The 22,432-nt window shown below is 33.3% G+C and overlaps 3 protein-coding genes and 1 non-coding gene across 4 annotated transcripts; 2 read left to right on the top strand and 2 right to left on the bottom strand.

Moving 5' to 3' along the window:
* The first annotated feature begins 2,167 nt into the window (after window positions 1–2,167).
* Window positions 2,168–2,274, top strand: LOC146926786 (small nucleolar RNA R71). The gene has a single exon (XR_015009164.1). It is a non-coding gene; the product is annotated as a small nucleolar RNA R71 (small nucleolar RNA).
* A 4,256-nt stretch (window positions 2,275–6,530) lies between these two features.
* LOC146926785 (disease resistance protein RPP2A-like) lies at window positions 6,531–13,007 on the bottom strand. The gene is made up of 7 exons (XM_085700262.1): window positions 12,877–13,007; window positions 11,679–12,714; window positions 10,864–11,318; window positions 9,179–10,283; window positions 8,677–8,952; window positions 7,730–8,488; window positions 6,531–7,275 (listed from the first exon to the last, which is right to left on the bottom strand). Exons 2-7 carry the CDS (start codon window positions 12,663–12,665, stop codon window positions 6,685–6,687), a joined length of 4,173 nt encoding a protein of 1,390 aa, XP_085556388.1. The 5' UTR covers window positions 12,666–12,714; window positions 12,877–13,007; the 3' UTR covers window positions 6,531–6,684.
* Window positions 12,925–13,443, bottom strand: LOC146926784 (TMV resistance protein N-like). The gene has a single exon (XM_085700263.1). The coding sequence runs from the start codon at window positions 13,441–13,443 to the stop codon at window positions 12,925–12,927; it is 519 nt and encodes a 172-aa protein (XP_085556389.1).
* Window positions 13,444–17,864: 4,421 nt separating this feature from the next.
* Window positions 17,865–22,089, top strand: LOC146926783 (eukaryotic translation initiation factor 6-2-like). Its single transcript, XM_085700279.1, has 8 exons — window positions 17,865–18,005; window positions 18,669–18,723; window positions 18,814–18,910; window positions 19,010–19,095; window positions 19,444–19,488; window positions 20,551–20,669; window positions 21,420–21,530; window positions 21,606–22,089. The coding sequence occupies exons 2-8, from the start codon at window positions 18,714–18,716 to the stop codon at window positions 21,819–21,821; spliced, it is 684 nt and encodes a 227-aa protein (XP_085556405.1). The 5' UTR covers window positions 17,865–18,005; window positions 18,669–18,713; the 3' UTR covers window positions 21,822–22,089.
* The last annotated feature ends 343 nt before the right edge of the window (window positions 22,090–22,432 follow it).

The raw sequence follows: 22,432 nt of genomic DNA, 5'->3' as shown, positions 1-22,432 counted from the left end.
GCGCAAGAATACGAAGATACAGGACAAAAATATGTTCCCCCAAAGTCAGAAGCTTGGCACGGCCCGTGCCAACATATGGCACGGCCGTGCCCGTCTCCAGGACCTGTTTTGCTGCTTTTCTTCAAGCCCAAGTTACCCTGTTGCAGCTTTACCGTTTTATCCTTTTAGTTGCTTAGTTTCTAAGTCAGATGTAAAGCTATAAATAGAGTAGCTCTCCACCATAAACAAGGATCCTTTACTTTGTTTATTTCAATTGCTATTTTAATAAAAGTCTTTATTTTCCCTTTTACTTTCTTTGCAATTTACTTTACTGTTATTTTCTCTCTTCTTCCCCCATGTCTACGATGAACATGAGTGAGTAGACTTCTTCGTCTTGGGATTGTTGGGGAGTCTAATGACTCAATCCTAAACAAAAACAAGCCTAAACCCTAATTTCTATGTAACCCTAATTTCTAATCTAGATTCACCGTCTTAACGTGGATTAACAATTATCAAACTGTGGAAGCGAAAGCGGAGGGTTTGATAATCGTTAATCCATCATCCCAAACATCAATTCATAAAGCGAGAGCGGAGTCTTGATGTTGGAACAAGTGAATCTAGACAATAATTGCAAAACAGTGAAATAGTCTTTGCAATTATTGAGACAAAGAGTAGTTTCAATCCTCTATGCATCTTCTAGTAATCATGTCAGTGAAATAGGCTTGGTTACTAGAAGTAAACTCTCACCGGACTTTCACCGGAAAGGTGAGGGGCTAAGGGAAACCGGTCTTTAGAAATTAGTGTGTAAACCATGAAATTAGATGTTTAGGTTTTGTCTAGTGAAGGATTAGTCATTATGATGAACCAATGATCCTAAGGCCCTTTATTATTATTGTTTTTACCTTCAGCAATCAAACTCTCTTTTATTAACTTTCTCTCCTCTAATCATTCACTAAAAGTTAATTAAGTTGAACAACTCCCTAGCGGAACGATAACTCTACTTACTACTATTACTTCGATAGGCCGTGCACTTGCGGTTTTAACTATCCTATACCCAATCTCTCCCTAAGGGATAATGGCAACAAACTAACATTATCTCCCAAATCACACATGGCTTTCTCAAATGTTTCATATCCTATGACACAAGGTATGGAAAATCTCTCTGGATCCTTAAGTTTAGGTATCAATTTGTTTGGAAGTATTTCAATAAAATTTCTAAACTGCTCATCTAACTTGGATTTAGCAAAGTCTTGTGTTAAAGGAATTTTAGGCTCATGAGATGGTGAAATAAATGGCTTGTCATTCTCTCCTATAGCTTTCTCACTTTGAGGCTTATCACTTCCTATGTCTCCTTCATTGTTCTGAATTTTCACAACGGGGTCCTCTAATTGGTTACCATCCCTAAAAATAATAGCACTTATATGGTCTTTGGGGTTGGTTTTGGTTTGGTCTAGAAAGACTTCAGAGGTTTGAGAGGGAGTAGCCATCTGTTGGGATACTTGAGAAGTCTGAGTCTCTATCATCTTACTGTGAGTAACTATGGAGTCTACGTTCAATGTATGTTTGGCAAGAGAGTCCTTCAAAAATTCAGTTTGATTTTTAAGCGCTTGGAGCTGCTTGGATTGATCAATAACACATTTTTCTAGTAAAATTTCCAAGCTGGATTTTTGAGGAACTTCTTGGTTGTTTGCATAACCGGGTGGTGTTGTTTGTTGTCCAACAAGATTTTGAGGGGTTTGAAAAAAAAAATTGATTGTTTTTAAACCCTTGATTATATTGAGCATAGTTTACTTGCTCAGGACTTCTAACAACACTACCTAGTTGGCAATCAATGCCAATATGGCCAAATACACCACAAACTTCACAAAGAGGTGATACAGGGGCAGGTGTGACAGCACTAGTATTTATTTTATCAAATTTTTGTGTGAGTGCGTCAACTTTAGCAGTTAGATGATCAAGGGAAGAATTTTCATACATACCTACCTCTTTCTGAGAGGGTGAAGGAGCAACATTAGTGGTGTCCCTTCCGTAGGTCCACTGATAGTGGTTTTGTGCCATGTCCTCGATCAAAGCATATGCTTCTGTGTATGTTTTGTTCATCAAAGCTCCACCTGCAGCTGCATCAACATAAATTTTTGTGGGATACAAAAGACCATTATAAAAAGTGTGAATAATAAGCCAGTTCTTTAAACCATGATGGGGACAAAGTCTAAGCATTTCTTTGAAACGCTCCCACGCATCGTAAAGCGATTCTCCATCTTTTTGAGTGAATTGTGTGATTCGATTCCTTAATTGAACTGTTTTAGAATAGGGGAAGAATCGGGCAAGAAAAGTTTGCTTCATTTGATGCCATGAAGTGATAGAACCAATTTCCAATGAATTAAACCAAGTACTAGCTCTACCCCCTAGGGAAAAAGGAAAGTAGTGCAGCCTTACGACCTCTTGGTTTGCATTCACGGTTCCACTGAGTCTTAAAAAAGTTGAAATATGAAAATTCAGATCCTCAGTGGGTGATCCGAAAAATTGATTTTGCTGCACTAAGTGAATAAGTGCAGGTTCTATTTCAAAATTGTCATCAATCGTTGGGTACACAATAGCATCGTATGACTCATTTGAAGATGGGATTGCATACTCTATAAGAGTGCATTCCTTAGTCATATCGTTATTGTCTTCCCAAGAAGTTAAAGGCAAAAGAAGAAATAGAAAAAGAAAGAATAAAGAAAGAGATATATATATTTTTTTTCTATATATAAAATAAAATAAAATAAAGAAAAAGATTTTTTTTCAGTCTAATCACTATTAAAAAGTTAATCAAATTACAACAACTCCCCGGCAATGGCGCCAAAAACTTGATAGAGCCAAACCGCAAGTGCACGGTCTATCGAAGTAATAGTAGTAGTAAAGAGTATCGTTCCGCTAGGGAGTTGTTGAATTCAATTAACCTTTAAAGAATGATTAGAGGAGGAGAAAATTTAGTAAAAAGGGGGTTTGATTGCTGAAGGTAAGTAACAATAATAATAAAGAGCCTTGGGATTATTGGTTTGTCATAATAACAAATCTTTCACTAGACAAGACTTTAACTTCTAATTCTATGGTTTACACCGTAATTTCTTAAGACCGGTTTCCCTTAGCCCCTCACCTTTCCGATGAAAGTCCGGTGAGAGTTTACTTCTAGTAACCAAGCCTATTTCGCTGACTTGATTACTAGAAGATGCTTTTAAGGATTGAAACTACCTGTGTCTCAATAATTGCAAGGACTATTTCGCTGTCTTGCAATTATTGTCTAGATTCACTTGTTCCAACATCAAAGCTCCGCTCTCGCTTTATGAATTGATGTTTGGGATAATGGATTAACAATTATCAAACCCTCCGCTTTCGCTTCTACAGTCTGATAATTGTTAATTCATGTAAAAACGGTGAATCTAAATTAGAAATTACGATTACATAGAATTAGGGTTAAAGCTTGGTTTGTTTGGATTATGTCATTAGACTTTCCCAACAATCCCAAGACAAAGAAGTCTACTCACTCATGTTCATCGTAGACATGGGGGAAGAAGAGAGAAGACAATAAAATAAATTGCGAAAGAGAAAGTAAAGGAATAAAAGACTTTATTATTAAAATATTCTAAGCAAAGGTGAATGTTTATGGTGGAGAGCTACTCTATTTATAGCTTTACAATCGACTTAGAAACTAAGCAACTAAAAGGACAAAACAGTAAAGCTGCAACAGGGTAACTTGGGCCCGAAGAAAAAGCAGCAAAAGAGACTCTGGAGGGTGGCACGGCCGTGCCACATGTTGGCATGGGCCGTGCCAAGTTTCTGACTTGTGGGAACATATTTTTGCACCATATTTTCGTATTTTCGCACTGTATTTGCTCCAGTCCTCTTTCTTTTGCTCCAAGACACCTTCCACCATATATTCGTTCCTAAAATAAAATAAAAAGCAATTTGTAGTAAATGATTCAAAAAGGAAATAAATATGCAATAAAATAAAATCAAATCTTATTAAAACTAAACTAAATAATGCATTAAAATATACTAAATAATGACTCATCATATTTATAGGGGGAGATTGTAACATAGGTTATATCTACCATAAATAGGGTCAAAAAACGTGTAAAAACTTAACAAAAACGTGTAAAATCAATTAAAATGCATTGAACAAAGTCAAAAAAACGTGTTCTTGAGCCCAGGATTAACATTAGCGTGAGTTAACTCATGCCCAGGATTAACACTAGCGTGAGTTAACTCACACCTAGATTAACACTAACGTAAGTCAACTCACGCTAGTTAGGCCGGTGGTCACAACTCAAGAACACGTTTGTTGGACTTTGGTTGGTTATTCAACCATGGTTTTATTGAGTTTTACACGTTTTTTTTTACTGTTTTTTGACTGCATTTAGTGCATATAAAACCTACGCACTAAATAATTTTCAATTTAGCCTTTATTTTATTTTTTTGTTACATTTAAGGACTTTATTCTAAATTAATTTATTAACTTTATTCTAAATTGTTTTGTTTACATTAATCTAAATTATTTTCTTAACTTTATTCTAAATTATTTTGTTTACATTAATCTAAATTATTTTCTTAACTTTATTCTAAATTAATTTATTAACTTTATTCTAAATTATTTTGTTTACATTAATCTAAATTATTTTCTTAACTTTATTCTAAATTATTTTGTTTACATTAATCTAAATTATTTTCTTAACTTTATTCTAAATTAATTTATTAACTTTATTCTAAATTATTTTGTTTACATTAATCTAAATTATTGATTCGATATTATTATTTAAATAAATACAAAAATAAATTAAAGTAAATGAACTAAATTAATATTTATTCATTAAATACAACATTAGAAAATAAAAGCAAATATAAAATAAATGAACAAAATTGAGGCATATAAAAATATCTCATTTTATTGATAATTCATACATTACATAATTCATACATTACAATAATTCATACAATAATTTATTCGAATTCACTAAATCTACTTATTTTCTCCCTCTTGGGGTAAAAAGTGATCAATCTTCTCGGGGTAAAATAGTGAGCAGCCTTCATGGGGAAAATACATCATCAACCCTTGGGCTAAATTTAAATCTGGTTTTTTTATACCCCAAGAAGAATCTTTTTACCCACGGTAAAAAGTTTCTGGAGTAAAAAAAAGAAGATTTAAAGTTATCTCAAGGGTCGATCATTTTCCCAAGTCGGCTACTCACTATTTTACCCCGAAGAAGTTTGATCACTTTTTACCCCAAAGAGAATATTGAAAAAAAAAAGAAGAGAAATAGAGGGAGAGAGTGAGGAGGGGGAGAAAGTGATATGGTGTGAGGAATTAGGGAAGTATGGAGGGGTATTTATAACCTAGGTTGTATCTAACAAAAATGTGGTCAAAAAAACGTGTGGAAGTGGTAAAAAAACGTGTAGATTGAATGTTGAAAACCTGACCAAAGTTGGAAAAACGTTTGTTCTTCACCGGCCAACTAGCGTGAGTTAACTCGCGGTAGTGTTAAGTGGAGCGTGACTTAAGTCACGTTCATAATACACTAACGCATGTTAAGTTACGTAGCGTGACTTAACATAGGTACATAATACACTAACGCATGTTAAGTTGCGTAGGGGCATTTTGGACTTTTACTTTGGGAGTGAGCAAAACCATTTGAGTAAAGAGCAATTGTAGATGCGTATTGTAAAACCATACTTCGAGAGTAAGTGTATTATGTAAACGAGAGTAAATGCAAAATATATTCTTCGAGAGTAAGTGTTTTTAGCTTTTATTCCTACTAGATGCGTATTGTAAAATCTTGTATTTTGTCGGGTACTCATTCTGAGATCCATCAATAATATTTTCCCTTTTTTAAAAATTAAAATTAAAATTTTTGTGTTTAGAAGAAGAATTAAGGTGAATATAACATAGATTTATGATATTTGGATATACATTTATGTAGAAATTTTTTATTTCAAAAAAATGATGAAGATTCAAAGGAAGATGAAGATGATGAACATGTTCATCGTATTTCTGGATTTTTTTTATTTTTCATAAAATATATTTTAAAAACTAATATTATGTATTTTTTAATAAAAAATGAGAAAAATGATTTATATGTGCTTTTATGAAAGATAAAGGACCTAAACGGGAAAAAATAAAGATAAAAGATCAAAGTGTTACAAATAAATAAGATAAAAGACCCCTGATGTAATTTTGCCTAAATTATAATGTACAAAAAGTAATATTTATAACCGAAAGACAGAATGAATTTTTGTGTAAATCATGATAATCTATGTTCATTCATATGTTAGTATATAGGAAAAATGATATTTCTCTAGAAAAATAGCATCAAGAATTTTTCAAGACACAGCTGGCAAGTTTTAATTGCATGATTTATTTGTTCACTTCTTATATTTCAGTCACACCTCCTTGAATTGTAGCAAATGGTGCATTGTGATTGGCTGCTCTTTATTCTTGAAGAATTCTTGATGTTATTTTTCTAGAGATATAACATTGCTCTAGTATATATCGACAAAAACATCATCAAAAGAGCTCAAAACAAATTAGTTTAAATCTGACTGATTTAGTATCTCTTCTGTATCATCACCACCATCCACAAAAAACCTACTCTTCTGAGTTCTGAACTGACTAAAGGCCTTACTCGTCAGTTCAGGACTCAAAACTAGGTTCAACACATTAAAGGTTAACTATGCTAGCCCTCCTCTCTTTCTTTTTCTACACATTTCATCTAGTTGTTTGTGCTCATCTTCACTTATATTTTCATCTTGCTCTTGACCAGTAACATTGTTGTCCACTGGCATATCCGTATTATCACCACCAGAAACACTAACACTCTTATCGTCAAGAGCAGAAACAATACCATCTTTCTTGTCTACTGCATTGCAGTGTTCCATTTCCTTGTTGATTGGTTCATCATATAAGAGAGATAATGTAGTCTTCTCCACAATGAATCCCTCCCCAAAAACAGCAATAACCTCAACTTTGTTACCAGGTTCTAGATTTGATGTTATACTCTGCCAATCCTCATCGTCAAAGGAGGTTAGTGTATCTCTTTTATAGAGTTGAATGGTTGTCTTTGTGTGATTAATGATCAAAACACCTTGGCAACCTTCTGATGTTAGGTTGTCCGAGGAAGAGTGATAGACGACGAACAACATCATACTCTTCAGGTTACGCCCCTTCATTGTTGGGACATCAAATTTTATAGAACAACCTTTGCAACTGAAGGAGTTATTATCAGAGGGGAGATAAAATGAACCACAGGTCCCATTTGCAGTCTGTACGATAAACAAATACTTAAGTGTCTAAAATTAAGGATCAAAGGAAAAACTGTTCATTAAATTTATGTAATATATTATATCATCCCTAGTTAAGATATATACAATAATACATTCTCTTTTCACATATATGATCATCTATTCCCGGTAGAAATAAAAATCTTGTATGAAAGAAAAATAAAATGGTGGTATTTTTTCTTGAAAATGTCCTTAGCTTTTAATTTAATTCTTGATTTAGATCATGTGTGAAATAATCATGAAGTTATTCACACTCATTACAATTTTATTTACATTAAGAAAACTACTAATGTAAATTAAGTTTGAAAACTTTAAGAATTATTAAATTGGTATCAAATTCAAATTAAGGATGACATAATTTGTTAGAAAAATATAATTTCAGGAACCAAAGTTCCAATTTACTTAAAAAATAAATACGTGAAAGAGATATTCAAACCTGGAAAATACCGTCTTTGGTAATATTTGAAACTTGGCATTTCGTTCCCATTTGAATTAAGAGGGATTTTGAGTAATCAAAAAAAGGAGAAGCATATATTTCAGAGATCTGTGATGTAGTTGTACTTGAACTTGCTTCCAATTCATGACAAATTTTGGCTTTTAATGCATCCAAAATTCTTGCTACATCTTGATTTAGTTGTAGTTGTGATCCACACTCCACACAAAGAATTCGAAGCTTTAGAAGGTCCTTGAAAGTACCAAGAGATGACAGGGACACCGATGCCTGAACTCGGGATATCACATCATTCGATGGTGACATCCAAGACCGAATGAGAGAAGGAAATACATCACGTGCAAATCCTTTAAAGCCACATAAAGAAATATATCCAATGCTTTTTGATCTTATTATTGAAAAGGGAACTTTTGTTATAGCAGTCTCATCCGCAATCAAGGTTGTCAATGATTCCATCTGTTCCAAGTCTTCCTCCAATTTGTCAATCATGGAACATCCAGAAAGAATCAAAGTTTCTACAGATTTTAATTTATAGATGCTTCTCTGAAGTTTTCGAAGACCGGTGCAGTCCGTCAAATTTATCATAAGAAGTTTATGGAGAGATCCAATGCTGTGGGAGACCGTAGACAAACTTGGACAATCTTTGAGTACTAGCTTTTCAAGATTAGGCAAGTATGAAAAGTCTGGGGTTTCAATCAAATTCTGAGAATGGCTCAGATTAAGAAGTTTTAGATTCTCTAGCTTCTGCAAGAAAATAAAACACATGAGAATAGTAAGAGAAAATTAGTGTTAAGAATCTTTTTTCTTTTTTTTTTTGACGTTAGTGTTAAGAATCATGGTACTAGAGTAAAAGAAGAGGAAAATTCTGTAATCTGTATTGCAAATGATAGAAAATGATAAAGATTGTAATCTAAGTAATGAGCCCTAAGTACCTGGCTCTTCTTCCATATATGTTTTAGATTACTGTATTTTAATGTGATAGCAACTAGGCTTCCTTGTTGAAATTCTGCAGGAATGTAGGTTGACGGAAATCTGTGCCAGGACACCCACCTAAGTTCTCCTGAAAGGTATTTAAAATCCCCCTTAAGCTTCACCCCAGAAAGGCGAAGCAATCTGAGTTTATTCATCTTCTTAAATGCCTTGGTATTCAGAACAACTTTATTTTTTCTTGGAAATTCCAAAGTCAGTCCCTTGACAGCTTCTGTTCCCTGAGATGAAAAAGTAGCGAAACAGAAAATGAAAAGCTTATATAGCTCAAGGCTAATTTTTTTTTTCTTTTTCTTTTCTGTAATTTAGTCTATAATTTTGACATTTGAAACAAATATAATTAGCAAAAACTAATTCAATCACGAACAAAACTAATTACGATATGTCATCTGATAATTAAGAATCCAAATGAGAGTTTAGTTTTATTCCTTTACTTTTAGTAATTACCTTCTGCTTTGATAATATATCAAATACTTCTTCAAGGCGCCACAACCTACTGCGGTTCTCAGGATCAAATGGTGATTCCTCATAAATTATTTGTCTTCCCATGTCTCTTAACAAATCATGCATTCTAAGCTTGTTCCTACTGTCAACAGTTACTAGGCTTCGCTCTACAAGGACTTTAATTCCAATATCAGCAAAAAATCCACACCCATTTAATATTTGTATTGCATCATTTTGGCTCATGCCAATAAAGAAGCAAGCTATATCAAGGAATATTTGTTTCTCTGTTGCATCTTTTAAACCATCAAAGCTTACTTTCAGTTTCTTCTGTACTTGATCATGGGGAATACATTTGAGTTTCTCCAAAACTTTCTGCCACTCGGTTATTTCACAGTCAGATAAATAGGACCCAAGGACTTCAAGTGCTAGTGGCAATCTCCCAGAATAAGCAACCACATCTGTTGAATGTGTAGCAAAATCTTCTATCGGAATTGGTTGCTTGAATGCATGCCAACTGAAAAGCTCAAGAGATTCACTTTCATCCATTTCTTGTATTGCATACACTCGATCAACTCTACACAATCTAAGAAGATGCATATCTCTTGTTGTTATGATAATTCTACTCCCCGGACCAAACCATTCGCGGCTTCCACACAAAGCCTTTAGTTGGTCCAGTTCATTCACATCATCAAGCACAAAAAGTACCCTATTCTGGGCAAGTTTTTCCTTCAATATATTTTTCCCTGATTCTAAGTCACGTATCTTGAATGTCGTTGTTTGGAAAACATCACAAAGTACCTGTTGCTGTAGAGAAACTTGATTAGTACCTGACTCCCAAAATTCCCTTATATTCAGAAGGAAGCTCCTTCCTTCAAATTTGCTCCCAATTTGATTATAAATGGCTTTGGCAATGGTTGTTTTACCCATACCCCCCATTCCCCAAATCCCTAGAAGTAAAACATCTTCTGAGTTTTGGATGTTTAGTTGCTTAGTCACAGCTTCCACACGAGATTCTACACCCACAGGATGTTCGGCAACAAATAACTCTGTCCTATCTAGCAAACGGGTGATGCGTTCAACAATATTCTTGATATCTGCACTTTCATTCCTACAAAATATGAACCAACGATAATGTGCACAATCAATTGTATGTATATTTAAGCATAAGCATTCTCCAAGATATACTTCTATCAAAAGAGGTGGATGAATTATATGTCAGTATATATGTGCATATTTTTAAATGAAAAAAGTGCATTGCAATGGAAATGTAATAGAAGCACAGGCTTTAGTGAACAATATAGACTTGACATTTCAAAGTCTTGCCCTTCAAAATTCAACTCCCAAACATACCCTAAAGGAACAATATAGACTTGACGAATGACGAGTCATTGCTTCCACATATAACTCATCACAACAACAATATTAGAAATGATGAAATGGAAGGATTAAGGAACACCTACCGATCTGGGAAATTTCTAGAGAATGATGGTAAGGAAAATAATACACATTAGATTTTCTAAGAAAAAAAATATGATATATAGAAAATTGGTGATATTTTTTATATTCTCTTTCCCCAGTAATAATAATTTTAAAAGAAACTTATTTTTAAAATGGACACATTATTACACTACCAAGCTTAAGACTTTTAAAGCATCACAAACATTATTCTGAGAGAAAATTCATATAACCTGGAATCAATGAGTACAAACCCTGCTATGCCACCAATATCAATGAGGTTTCTTCTCCAGTTACTCTTGGTGGACTCATCCACTGAGATTTTTGATATAAGATCTTCAAAAAAAAATCCAAACTGACCTGTCTGATGACGTACTTCTGAGGGATCAACCTCGTAGAACACTGGCACAACTACCAGAGCCCTAGTTCTGCCAATCGCCATTATCTTCTCCAACTCTAGCATACACCATCTTGAATTGGCATAACTTGTAGACAAAACAACAATAGAAATTCTAGACCGTCCGATTGCTTGCAACAGTGAGATTGAGATTTGATCTCCTCTTTGAATCTCGTCATCATCTCTAAAAGCATAAATACCCGCATTTTGAAGAGAGGAATAGAGATGTGACATGAACTTTGCACGACAGTCTTCCCCTCTGAAACTCAAGAACACGTCGTACGTCTTTGGCTGAAACACCAAAACAAAGTAAAAATTAAAATCACAGCCTCAATATGGTAGCGAAAACTATTGATGCCACTGATAAAATTCAAATAACTTGGAAGTTAACCACAATTTATCTTGTTACTAATTTTCAATTCACAGTCGTAATAATTAGCCTGCGAAGTTCTTGTGATGATTATGAAACAAAATGTTAACAAACTGATTCATTAACGTTCACTTTGCTTCCTTTGCAGCCATATAATTTGGAACCAAATAACCATACATGGATGATACATCAAGCAGAACTAGTCTCACAATCATATATATATATATATATATATATATATATACACACACACACACACACACACACACACTACCACTCACCTTATCAGTCTTATTACTTGATTCCCTGGTAATGATATCTCTTGCCATGGCTTGTTGTAGAACATGCATTTGAAGCTTGTTATTCTCATCAATGGTTAGAAAGCTCTTGTCTTCAAGGAGATTTATTTGAAGAGTTGCCGATTGAATCGACCTATTTAATGTTTGAAGTACATCATTTAGGTCCATCCCGGTAAAGAAAAATGCTATATCAAGGAATATTTGTTTCTCTTCATCACTCAAATCATCAAAACTCATTCCTAGAGCCAGTAGTACGTCTCGATCTGGAAAATATAATCTTTCGAGACTCCTCAACACACCATTCCACTCAAGTAGTTCCTTTTGACGCAAATCCCTGCCAAGTTCTTCCAGAGCAAGAGGCAATCCCCCACAATAAGCAACTATCTGTCTGGAAAGTTCAGCAAAACCTTCGTGAGAAGTTGCTTGCCTGAATGCATTCCGATTAAAAAGCTCAAGCGATTCACTTTCGTCTAGTTCTTTCACTCTATATATATGGTCAACTCCATGCTCCTTGAGCAGATGTCTATTGCTTGTTGTGATGATTATTTTGCTGCCTGGACCAAACCAATCATGATTTCCACACAAATCCTTTAGCTGCTCCAAATTATCAACATTGTCAACTAGAAGAAGTACCCTTTTATGTCGAAGTCTTTTTTTTAAAATATCTCTTGATTCAACTGAAGGTATCATTTTATCGGTTGTTCTGGCAATATAATAAAGAAGTTGCTCTTGTAAAGAAATCCAATCAGTTCTTTGTTTCCAGAATCTCCTGACGTTATTGAGGAAACATTTGCGCTCAAAATAAGGACCAATTTGATCGTAAATGGCATGGAGAATGGTTGATTTACCAATCCCTGACATCCCCCATATCCCTAGCAGAAGAGGAGATTTAGATTGTTTCAATAATTGAATTACATCTTGCACACTGGAATGTATGTTCTCTTTGAACGGGTATATCTTCTTGCTCATCAAACGAATAGCAGATTCAACTATAGTCTCAATATATTTACTTTCATTCCTGTATAATAGATGAACAAGATATATATCATTTATGTATAACAAATCTCCAACATAAAGAATGTAAATTTGACTAAACTCATAATAATCAAAACATTTACTATTAAAAATGCTATAAAGAAAGATGGAGTAATCTAATCTCAAGTCAAGCAAGTTTCATTACTCAGGCCAGTGTCGTAAATGATCTAATCCAGAATATTTGAAAGCTTCATTACTGATTGCTGCTACCTACCCAAGTCATGAATTTGTCTTCATCTTTGGAAGAAGTTTCCTCCTCCATCAAGATCCTGTCCACAAAATCTTGAAAACTGTCTCCAAAAATTTCTCTCTTCAAACTTAGATGTGAGGGATACAACAACACAGGTAGAACAATGAGACCATCCGTGGTTCTACGGCAACACTGGGTTATTTTCTCCAATTCTTGAAGACACCATCTTGATTTAGTATAATTCTTTGAAAATATGATCACAGCAATCTCGCAATCTTCTATAACATTCAGAGCTGAATCAGAAGGTTGTTTTGATGACCGATCTTCACTTCCAAACCATTGATCATCCCAGAAAACAACAACTCCAGGCTTTGAAATAAGAGCTGTATATATACTCAAAACAAAAGAACGCGAGTCTTCGTCACAGAAACTCAGGTACACATCGTATATCTTCCTCTTTGGATTAGTAGTAAATGATTCAAATTCACAGTCACTATCGGATGAGTAAGTGAAGGAAGACATGGATGGATTTTGATGATGAAAATTTCTTACAAGTGAATAATAGTCCTGCTTGCTTTATGCGAGTCTTGCTTTATTGAAAGAGGGAACAGTTTTACAATTAAATATAGAATAAATAATGCAGGTGGCAGATTTTAATTGAAGAACGGTAAAAACAGGACCCATATAAACAGTATAGTATAACTTTTGTTCTGTCTTGTGTCGATTATTGCCAACTTGCAGCGAAACATCACTAAATTTCCAGCCACAAAATGTTACTCCTCCCTTGCTTTATAAGTGTCTCTTTTCTAGAAAAAATTTATTTCTATTTGACTACTCCCTCCGTTTTAAAATAAATGTCGTTTAAGGTTTTAAACACATACTAGTTTGGAGTCTCGGTGTTGCCCGGGTTGAATATTAAATAAGTGCGTGTGCACGAATGCACGTGTAAGTATATTAAATTGAATTTATTTAAATTTATAATTATAATAATATCTTAAAAATAAATATAAATGGTGAGATAAATATCCAATGCAAGAATAAAAAAGTGTAACAAAATCAATAATAAATTAGTCCAAGTGGTAAGAGTTTTTGGTCCCTTTAAACATGTGGTCATGAGTTTGTTTCGTGGCTCATGCGTATGAGAAAAATAAATCGATTGAAAAGGAAGAACCCATCCTTTGTGCGTCACCGATTCTTGATGGAGATTAGTCATCTCTAACAATTGTGGAATTTGTGAACCTATATCATAGTTATCCAAAAATAAAGTATAATAAATAGACAAAAGACATATAAATTAACTCCTTAACAAAAATTATATGTCTTTACAATGGTTATAGTTTTATAAAATATTCCATATTCATAGGAAGTTGGTTTAAATTTATTTTTTTGAAGAAAGTTAAATGGAATATATTAATAACAAATGAAATATAGTTTTTATGAAGCACAAGGTGTACTAAAGATGACGCTCAAGAACCAGATGTCTGGCAAATATATACAAAGACTAGCAATGGCTGATACCCAAACAACACAAAAGGTTCGACCGCCACTGCTCGCAACCGTACACAAAAGAGGCGTTATTTGCCTTTAACCACCAATAAGCGTGGAACTTTACTTTTTTCCGAAATCTCCATAAAGTTGGTTTAAATTTATGTTTGTTATTAGAAATTAAGATACTTTTATATCATAACATATTACATTAATCAACGTAGATTGATATTATTTTTTTATAATAACATAGATTGATATTTTGTAACATTGTCGCTTCACACAGTGCATTGAAATCTGATCCCCTAGAATATCACCAGCAACAAAATTAAATAAATATTAGCATAGAAAAATAATTAAGTTAATGTGAAAACATGTTAGTAAAATTTCACAGAAAAAAAAAATTTAATGCATGCTCTATCATCCATAAAAATCACATCAATTAAATATATGTGATCTCTTCAAAATTCGGCATTCTTTATAATCTAATGATCCTAATCTTGAGCCCAATACATGACGAGGCCTAAGATGAATTTTAAAGTGATACTTTTTTAGTTACTAGTACTTTTTTATTTTTATTTAAGTTTTATTTATAAAAAATTTGATATGCAAAGTCATATATTAAATTAGGAAATGTTAACAACTGCTTCAGGGACACTTGTTAAGAGTTGTTAAGGAATTATAAAAGAAAATATTGTCTTCGAAATTGTGTATTTTACTTTTTAAAAGATAAAAAAATATTATTTTCAATGCAAAATTTGATTTTTCATTCTACTTTTACATCCTTGTGTTTCGGAAGCACAGGTTAACAAGATCATTAAATTATTATAATCAATTTCATTTAACATTTATTTTTCAATTGACAATAAATACAATTTATTTGTCCCCGTGAGCATAGCTCAGTTGGCAGGGACATGCATTGTTATATGCAGGGGTCGGGGTTCGAACCCCAGACACCCCACTTATTCACCTTGAAAAAGGTGAATTCTAACCACTACGCTACTTGACAAAAAAAAATAATTTATTTAATCTTTGTTGAGACATTTTAAATGAGAAATCGGGAAAACCAAAAGTTTAAAGAAAAAACTGAAGTAAATAAAGGGATGAATGATGAATCAGTTGTTGAACTTGTTTAGACTACGATGATGTGTTACAGTTGATAGAGAGTAGCGACGATGAACAGTGATACGAGAAGCGGGAACGATGAAGAACTTGAGGGAATTGAATGAATGAATGAATTGATCTAGGGGTGTTTGTGTAATAGACACGAGAGATAAAGTATTTGGCTAGACTTTATACTGAAAGGGCAAAGAGGTAAAAGCACAAAATGGGTTGAAATCTTGACCATTTGCTAAAAGAAGAAATAATGCCACGTATCGCATTTATATTGGGTCGCTTTTTTGCTCGGACCTTACTAATTGGACCAGAGTACGGCCCCTAATATGTATTATTGATTCTTGAAGGATAGTAGTAGTAGAGAATATAAGGGGACCTCTCAGGAAAGCGAGGGGAAAATATTCCCTCATTTAGCCAACTTAGTCTTCTTAGCCACCTCATCAGTCAACCTATCACCTTATGATTCCTTTCATAAACCCTCCATATCTTGGATTTTCTCATAATGCTCTTCTCATTAATTGCATTCCCATCAATATCAAAGTTGGTAATAGAGTTCTTAAAAAAAAATACTAGTAATAGAGTTGGTTCCACCCTCATTCTTTCTTGTCAATTACAAATTTCTTTATTTTAGTATTTCAATAAAGATTTAAATATCTTGGTTCTACAGTAAAAATGACGGAAAAATATAAGCATATGTATATCATCGTTTTCAAGTTAGGTGGTTAAGATGGATAAGAGTCTCATGTGTTTTGTGCGATAAGAAAGTACCACTTGAGTTGAAAGAAAAATTCTACCAGACAACCGTCAGACCAGCGATGTTGTATGGTACGGAGTGTTAGGCGGTTAAGAACCAACACGAGAATAAAGTAAGTGTAGCGAAGATGAGGATGTTTCGTTGGATGAGTGGTAAGACTATATGGGATAGGATTAGGGATGACACCATTAGAGAAAGAGTTGGGGTAGCCCCTATACTAGAAAATATGATAGAAAATAGACTTAGGTGATTTATACTAGAAAATATGATAGAAAATAGGCTTAGATGACACCATTAGAGAAAGAGTTGGGGTAGCCCCAAATTATTATTATTACTACTAGCGAAAAGACAGGCACTCACGTGCTCGTCTTTCTGCTCTTTTTATTGTGTTAACGTTTAAAAATTATGAATGATGTTTTTATGAAATTTTGATTTTGATTAAAAGTATAAATATAAATGTTTGTTACTTTCAAATTATACAAACCAACCATCTTTATCTATTCTAATGACTTTATCTATTTTAATGACACAAACAAATATAACAAGGTTGTCAAAAAAAAAAACAAATATAACAAGAAAAAAAATATATAAATTCTTATCTTTTTAATGACACTAACAACGATCATTATTATAGAAAAAAATGTTTAACGATTTAATTGAGATTATGAAAAAACCAGCCCATAATCTCCTATTTTCTTACTTGATCCAATCCAGTTTGTTACATTTTTTTAAGGTTAAAGGACAAAACAAATGGACATATATTTATATCGTGTTTGTTACGGGATATAGTTTGTGGTAACAAAATAAATCATGTTTGTTATACTTTTTATTTAATAAATTATTTGAGGTTATTAATTATTGTTTGTGATATTTTTGTGAATAGTTTGTTATATTTTTTTTAATATTTTATTTGTGAGTTAAGATCATCTTCATTTTTTATCTTTTCTATTTGAAGAGATATACACACAAAAAATCTTAATAATAATTAATGATGGTGGAATACTTTTAACGATGGGACTCACCACATATTTTTTATGTCTATATCTTTAATAACAACAGTCCCGTGAGCATAGCTCAGTTGGTAGGACAATGCATTATTATTATTATTATATGCAGGGTCTGGGGTTCGAACCCCAGACATCCCACTTATTCACCTTAATAAGATGAATTCTAGCCACTAGGCTACCAAAAAATAAGATGAATTCTAGCCACTAGGCTACATAGCCAAAAAAAAATCTCCATTTATTTTTATAAATAGACTTAGCTCATAAAAATTGAGGACAAAATTTTTATGAGCTAAGTCTATTTATAAAAATTAAGATGAATTCTAGCCACTAGGCTACCCGGCCAAAAAAAAAAAACAATCTCCATTTATTTTTATAAATAGACTTAGCTCATAAAAATTGAGGACAAAATTTTTATGAGTTAAGTCTATTTATAAAAATAAATGGAGATTATAAGATAAATTCTAGCCACTAGACTACCTAAAAATAAGATGAATTCTAGCCACTAGGCTACTTGATAAAAAAAAAAAAAACAATCTCCATTTATTTTTTATAAATAGACTTGGCTCATAAAAATTGAGGACAATTTTTAAAAAAAAGTAAAAAATCATCTCAAAAAAGCCGAAATAGGCTATATATATTATTCGTATTTGAGTAGGTTTGGTAAAGACCTGATTGACGGAGGTGCTGCGACGGAAGGAAACCCAGCTCAACAGAGCCTTCAGGTAACTTTGTCCTTTCTCTTAAATCAAAATTGTTATATAATTGAATATTTGTTTCTCTCTTTTGCAATCGTTCCAAATTCCAAACCCTCTCAATCTCTCCGTACTCTGTTAAATTATGCGATTTATGTTTTTTTTTTCTCCATCTTTTATTTGTATAATTCCATTCGAGTCTATAGAAGATTTCATTCATCTATTTTCTGAGATACATGTAAATTCATAGATTTAGATAGCCATGGTTTTACTGCAAAGTGGGGCCCACCATCATTAGAAACTTGTTTAGTTGTTGGATTATAAATTTTGGGAATTGAATGGAGTACATATTCATATTAGTGCTGTGAATAGTTTCTTATAACCAATGAAGCACGGGCATGCCGACACAACTAATAATTTGAAAAAATATATAATTCAGTGTATTTACAAGTGTCGGGGTCGTGCATCTGTTCGACACCAGGACACACCTAATCCAAGGAGTGTCCGTGCTTCATAGGTTATAACGTTGTAAATTATAAAAAAAAAAAAAAGCTATAAAAATTGCAAAACAATTCTTTTCAACATTTACCTTTTTCACATTACAAACTATGAATAAATAAATTTCTGGAATACTTTTCCACTTTACTCATGATTCATTTATTTGCTTTTCTTATTGGATTTCTACTACTGCAGATATTAAGTTGATTACTAGGGTCAGAGATTTCTTTCATCTCAGCCATGGCAAATAGTAAGTTGAAAATTTGCTTTTTCTAAAGAAATACTTATTGCTTAATACATCTATTGCTACAATGAACACAATGTTATATGTCTCCTGTAGGACTTCTGTTTGACGACAGCACTGAAATTGGATTTTATTGTAAACTCACCAATGCCTATTGCTTGGTTGGCACTGGAGGTTCCAATAACTTCTACAGGTTTTCAATCTTTTCATGTACTAATGAAATATATTTCCTATTGGAATTTTGCATTTGGTTTCAAATGGATTGGAATAAATGTATGTGTTTTTGGTACAGTGCAATTGAGGCTGAACTAGAAGATGCGATCCCTATCATCAAAACCTCCGTTGGTGGCTGTTCTGGTGTTGGTCGTTTTTGTGTTGGTAAACTTTTATATCTTAATGAGTATTGCCGAAATTGTGGGGTTTTAAATAAAAGGAGTAGAGAAATAATTAGTTTGAATTTTTTTTTTTTTTTTGAATAATTGCTTGATACAAAAGCCAACAATGTAAAATTCTTATATTTTTGAATGACACCAATAATATATAATTATTATATGCAAATTTGTTTAAGGGTATAATTGGAAGTGAAAAAGTCAGCTTAAAACCATGTATTCCCTTTACATATAGTTTAGATATTACAATAAAAAGATGGTAACATCAGTTTTTCCTATTTATTGTTTTGTTTATGCTAATGGGACCTTATAAGTTTACCTTTCTATTGTTTTGCAGGAAACAAAAATGGGCTTCTCTTGCCCCATACAACCACACTCGAAGGTGATTTCAGCTCTTAGGCTATCCATTTAGTTTATTCTTAGTACAATTGAATGCTTATGTTAATGTAGTGGGTCATTGTTTGTCAAAACATATTCACTCCCCCTTCCACCGTGAAACAACTCACCCAATTGTTTAGGTCACTAAAGAACCTAAACTGTTCTTTTAAATAGCATTGTCAAGCTTATCTAACCTCCATTTCCCAGCATTGTAGATAGTAAAATACATAGGGAAAAGACTTTGCATTACTCTCTTATTTTATAAAGGAAAGTCAGTTAGTATGAGGTTCTCTTGGTAATCATTGATGGTTCACATGTCATACTAATATGTTGAAACAGTGCTGTCAAATATCTGTTATGGCGTTGCCATGGAGGATTGTGGGGGCTGACTTTTTGACAACTGCCATGCCATTTTGTGAAGGATGGTGGTGCCATGGTGCTTTATGGTGGATTTTTGGATTTCTTCCATCGACAACACTATTGAAAGCACACCAATTAAAACGTAGCACAAACTAAGTCACTCCTATATGTACCACATATTTGGTAAAAAAATACCATTTTTACTTGCACTGAAGAATATTTTGAGCTAGGAAACTTTGGTTTAGTGTTATTAGCACCAGAGAGGTGAACAATTATACACTACCTGGACTATTTTTATGGCTGTTGGACAGTTGTCAACAGAAAAACATAAATATACCAGATTGTTTAAAATATTTTTTTAACAAAAGGGTGTTTCATGATGATTGTCTAGACTCAAAGGGTTATCTAACTATCAAGTATCCAAAAGATACTGTAAGTTTTGTCTGCATGCAAGTATCTGGGATCTTTTATCAGCAGTCTTGGCCTTTCACATTTTGTTTCTTCCATTTTTTTGTTGGGCGTGATCTGCTTATTTGTCTTTATCAGAACGCAAAAATACTCAGAAGTGTTGCCTTTCCTTAATTATCACTTATTACTTTCTTTATATATGGCTTTTATATATACTGTTTCATCTTTGTTGTGGAATAGAACTCCACACCATTTGTGATATTGCAGTACTTGATATTTTTGCCATGGTTATCTTAAGAATTGCGGCATATAAAAAGAAGTCTGCCTGATGGAGTTGCTGTTCAGCTCATGCAAGAATTTGGAAGATTTGTAGCATGTAATGACTATGTGGCCCTTGCGCACGCCGATCTTCCCTGGGTATTGTCTTAATTGTACATCATAGTTTTCTTTTCCAGGTCACTATCTCATTCTTGTTTAAGACAGGTTGATTTTGATAGAAACTCGTTTTCTTCTTAATCATGGATAATGAATAAAGAAATGGATAAATTATAACATATATGCTTGTCATTCTGAACATAATCACCTAAAATATTTAACTTTTGGCCATAATTAGCTCAATCGTAAATAGTTTCTTGAAGATAATAGACAAATTTTCATTGAAAAGTTTGCTGTCTTGTATGGTAACACCAGGTGATTTGACCATGCCACCTGTGCAGGTTATTTTATTTTTGTTGGTTTTGGTTCAGAGTTGTGCAATATATTATATAGTTGAAGTACTTCATTCTTGTTGACCATTAAAATGGCGAGGAAATTGAAGGTTATGTAGATGGGTAACTAATGGTGGTCTGTGCATTTTATTATATAATCCAAGTACTTCACTCTTGTTGGTGTCAAATTAAAATGACGAGAAAAATTGAAGGTTATGTAGTTGGGTAACTAATACTGGTTATATAAGAGGGCTCTGATTTTGGCAAGGGTGTTATTACTTCTGTTTGTCCAGCCATTTGTATGGTGATTGCACACATATCAGTGAAACCAGGAGAGTCATCATTAACATATTTCTTTTTATCCAGAAAATTAAAATAGATAAAATAGAGTATCATTTATCTTCTGGATTTTTAAATGATTCTTAGTTTGATCTAGTATTTACTGCCATATATTGTTCAGGATGCTAAGGAGTTAATCACAGATGTCCTTGGGATAGAAGTTTACAAGCCGGAAGATTATCACAGTTTTTTTTCTGGAAGTTACTGTGCCTTATCCAACATAGGTGGTTTGGTTAGTACACAATACATGTTCTCTTGAACAGTTAAAATTTGTAATTCAGGTCTTTTGACGATATACTTGCTGCAGATCCACCCTCATGCTTCCAAACAAGTCTTGGATGAACTTTCTGCAGCTCTTGAAGTTCCTTTCGAACCTGGGACCGTCAACCGAGGCAGCCAAGCTATAGCTCCTGGCATGACCGTCAATGATTGGACAGCCTTTTGTGGTTCAAGCACCACAAGAGCAGAGCTCTGTGTGATTGATAGAGTTTTCAAGCTGAGGGAACCCGCCTTGCCATTATGAATGTTGGATGGGACGAGGAAATTGCTCATTGGTAGCTACATTTGAGTTTTGGTTTTAATACACTCTTCATGCAATGTTGATCTGTACCTTTAATCATTTCTAAGATGTTAGTATGGGTTTTTATTAGAGTTTTTTCTGTTCTTTGTTGGTAAGTAGTTTTTATAAACTTAAGATGCCTTTTTTATTATTTCAATTATTAGGGGTTTGTCATTCATGAATCTAAGACGAAATCCGGTGCTATGGTTAAGATGGTAAAACTTCTGATCTATTTAATGTAAATTTAACCTCAAGCAGAAATTACTAGGCAAATAAATTTGATTTAAAATAAAATATTTTTATACATGAATCAAATCTTTTCAACTACTGTCAATATATCTAGGAAATTGGATTAAGATCAAACCACTTAAATTTTATGTTTATAAATTTCCCCTCACAAAATGACAGTCAAAATATAAGTTCTGATTTCCATTCAATGGCCAGAAATGTGTTGATTGTGGTTAGTGAGGGTTTTGCAATTGCAGAAAATCTAAATCAATAAATGATCGCTCAAAAATAATTTCACTAGTGTGACCTTCAAATCCAAATCCAAATTCCAATCTCAATCTCTCTCA

Source organism: Medicago sativa, chromosome 4, assembly GCF_051527215.1.
Source record: "Medicago sativa cultivar Bolivia chromosome 4, Bolivia_mono, whole genome shotgun sequence".
Lineage (NCBI taxonomy): Eukaryota > Viridiplantae > Streptophyta > Magnoliopsida > Fabales > Fabaceae > Medicago > Medicago sativa.
This window is presented reverse-complemented; position numbering and strand designations above follow the sequence as displayed.

Bases quoted from the DNA above. Each gene is read 5' to 3' on its own strand.
- LOC146926785 (XM_085700262.1), bottom strand. From the start codon at position 12,665: ATGAGCAAGAAGATATACCCGTTCAAAGAGAACATACATTCCAGTGTG. The intron at 8,953-9,178 runs GTAATTACTAAA...TTTTCATCTCAG, and splicing joins ATATATTATCAAAGCAGAAG to GGAACAGAAGCTGTCAAGGG. The intron at 7,276-7,729 runs GTTTGAATATCT...TTTATCGTACAG, and splicing joins CCAAAGACGGTATTTTCCAG to ACTGCAAATGGGACCTGTGG.
- LOC146926784 (XM_085700263.1), bottom strand. From the start codon at position 13,443: ATGTCTTCCTTCACTTACTCATCCGATAGTGACTGTGAATTTGAATCA.
- LOC146926783 (XM_085700279.1), top strand. The intron at 18,911-19,009 runs GTTTTCAATCTT...TTTTTGGTACAG, and splicing joins GGTTCCAATAACTTCTACAG to TGCAATTGAGGCTGAACTAG. The intron at 21,531-21,605 runs GTTAGTACACAA...TACTTGCTGCAG, and splicing joins TATCCAACATAGGTGGTTTG to ATCCACCCTCATGCTTCCAA.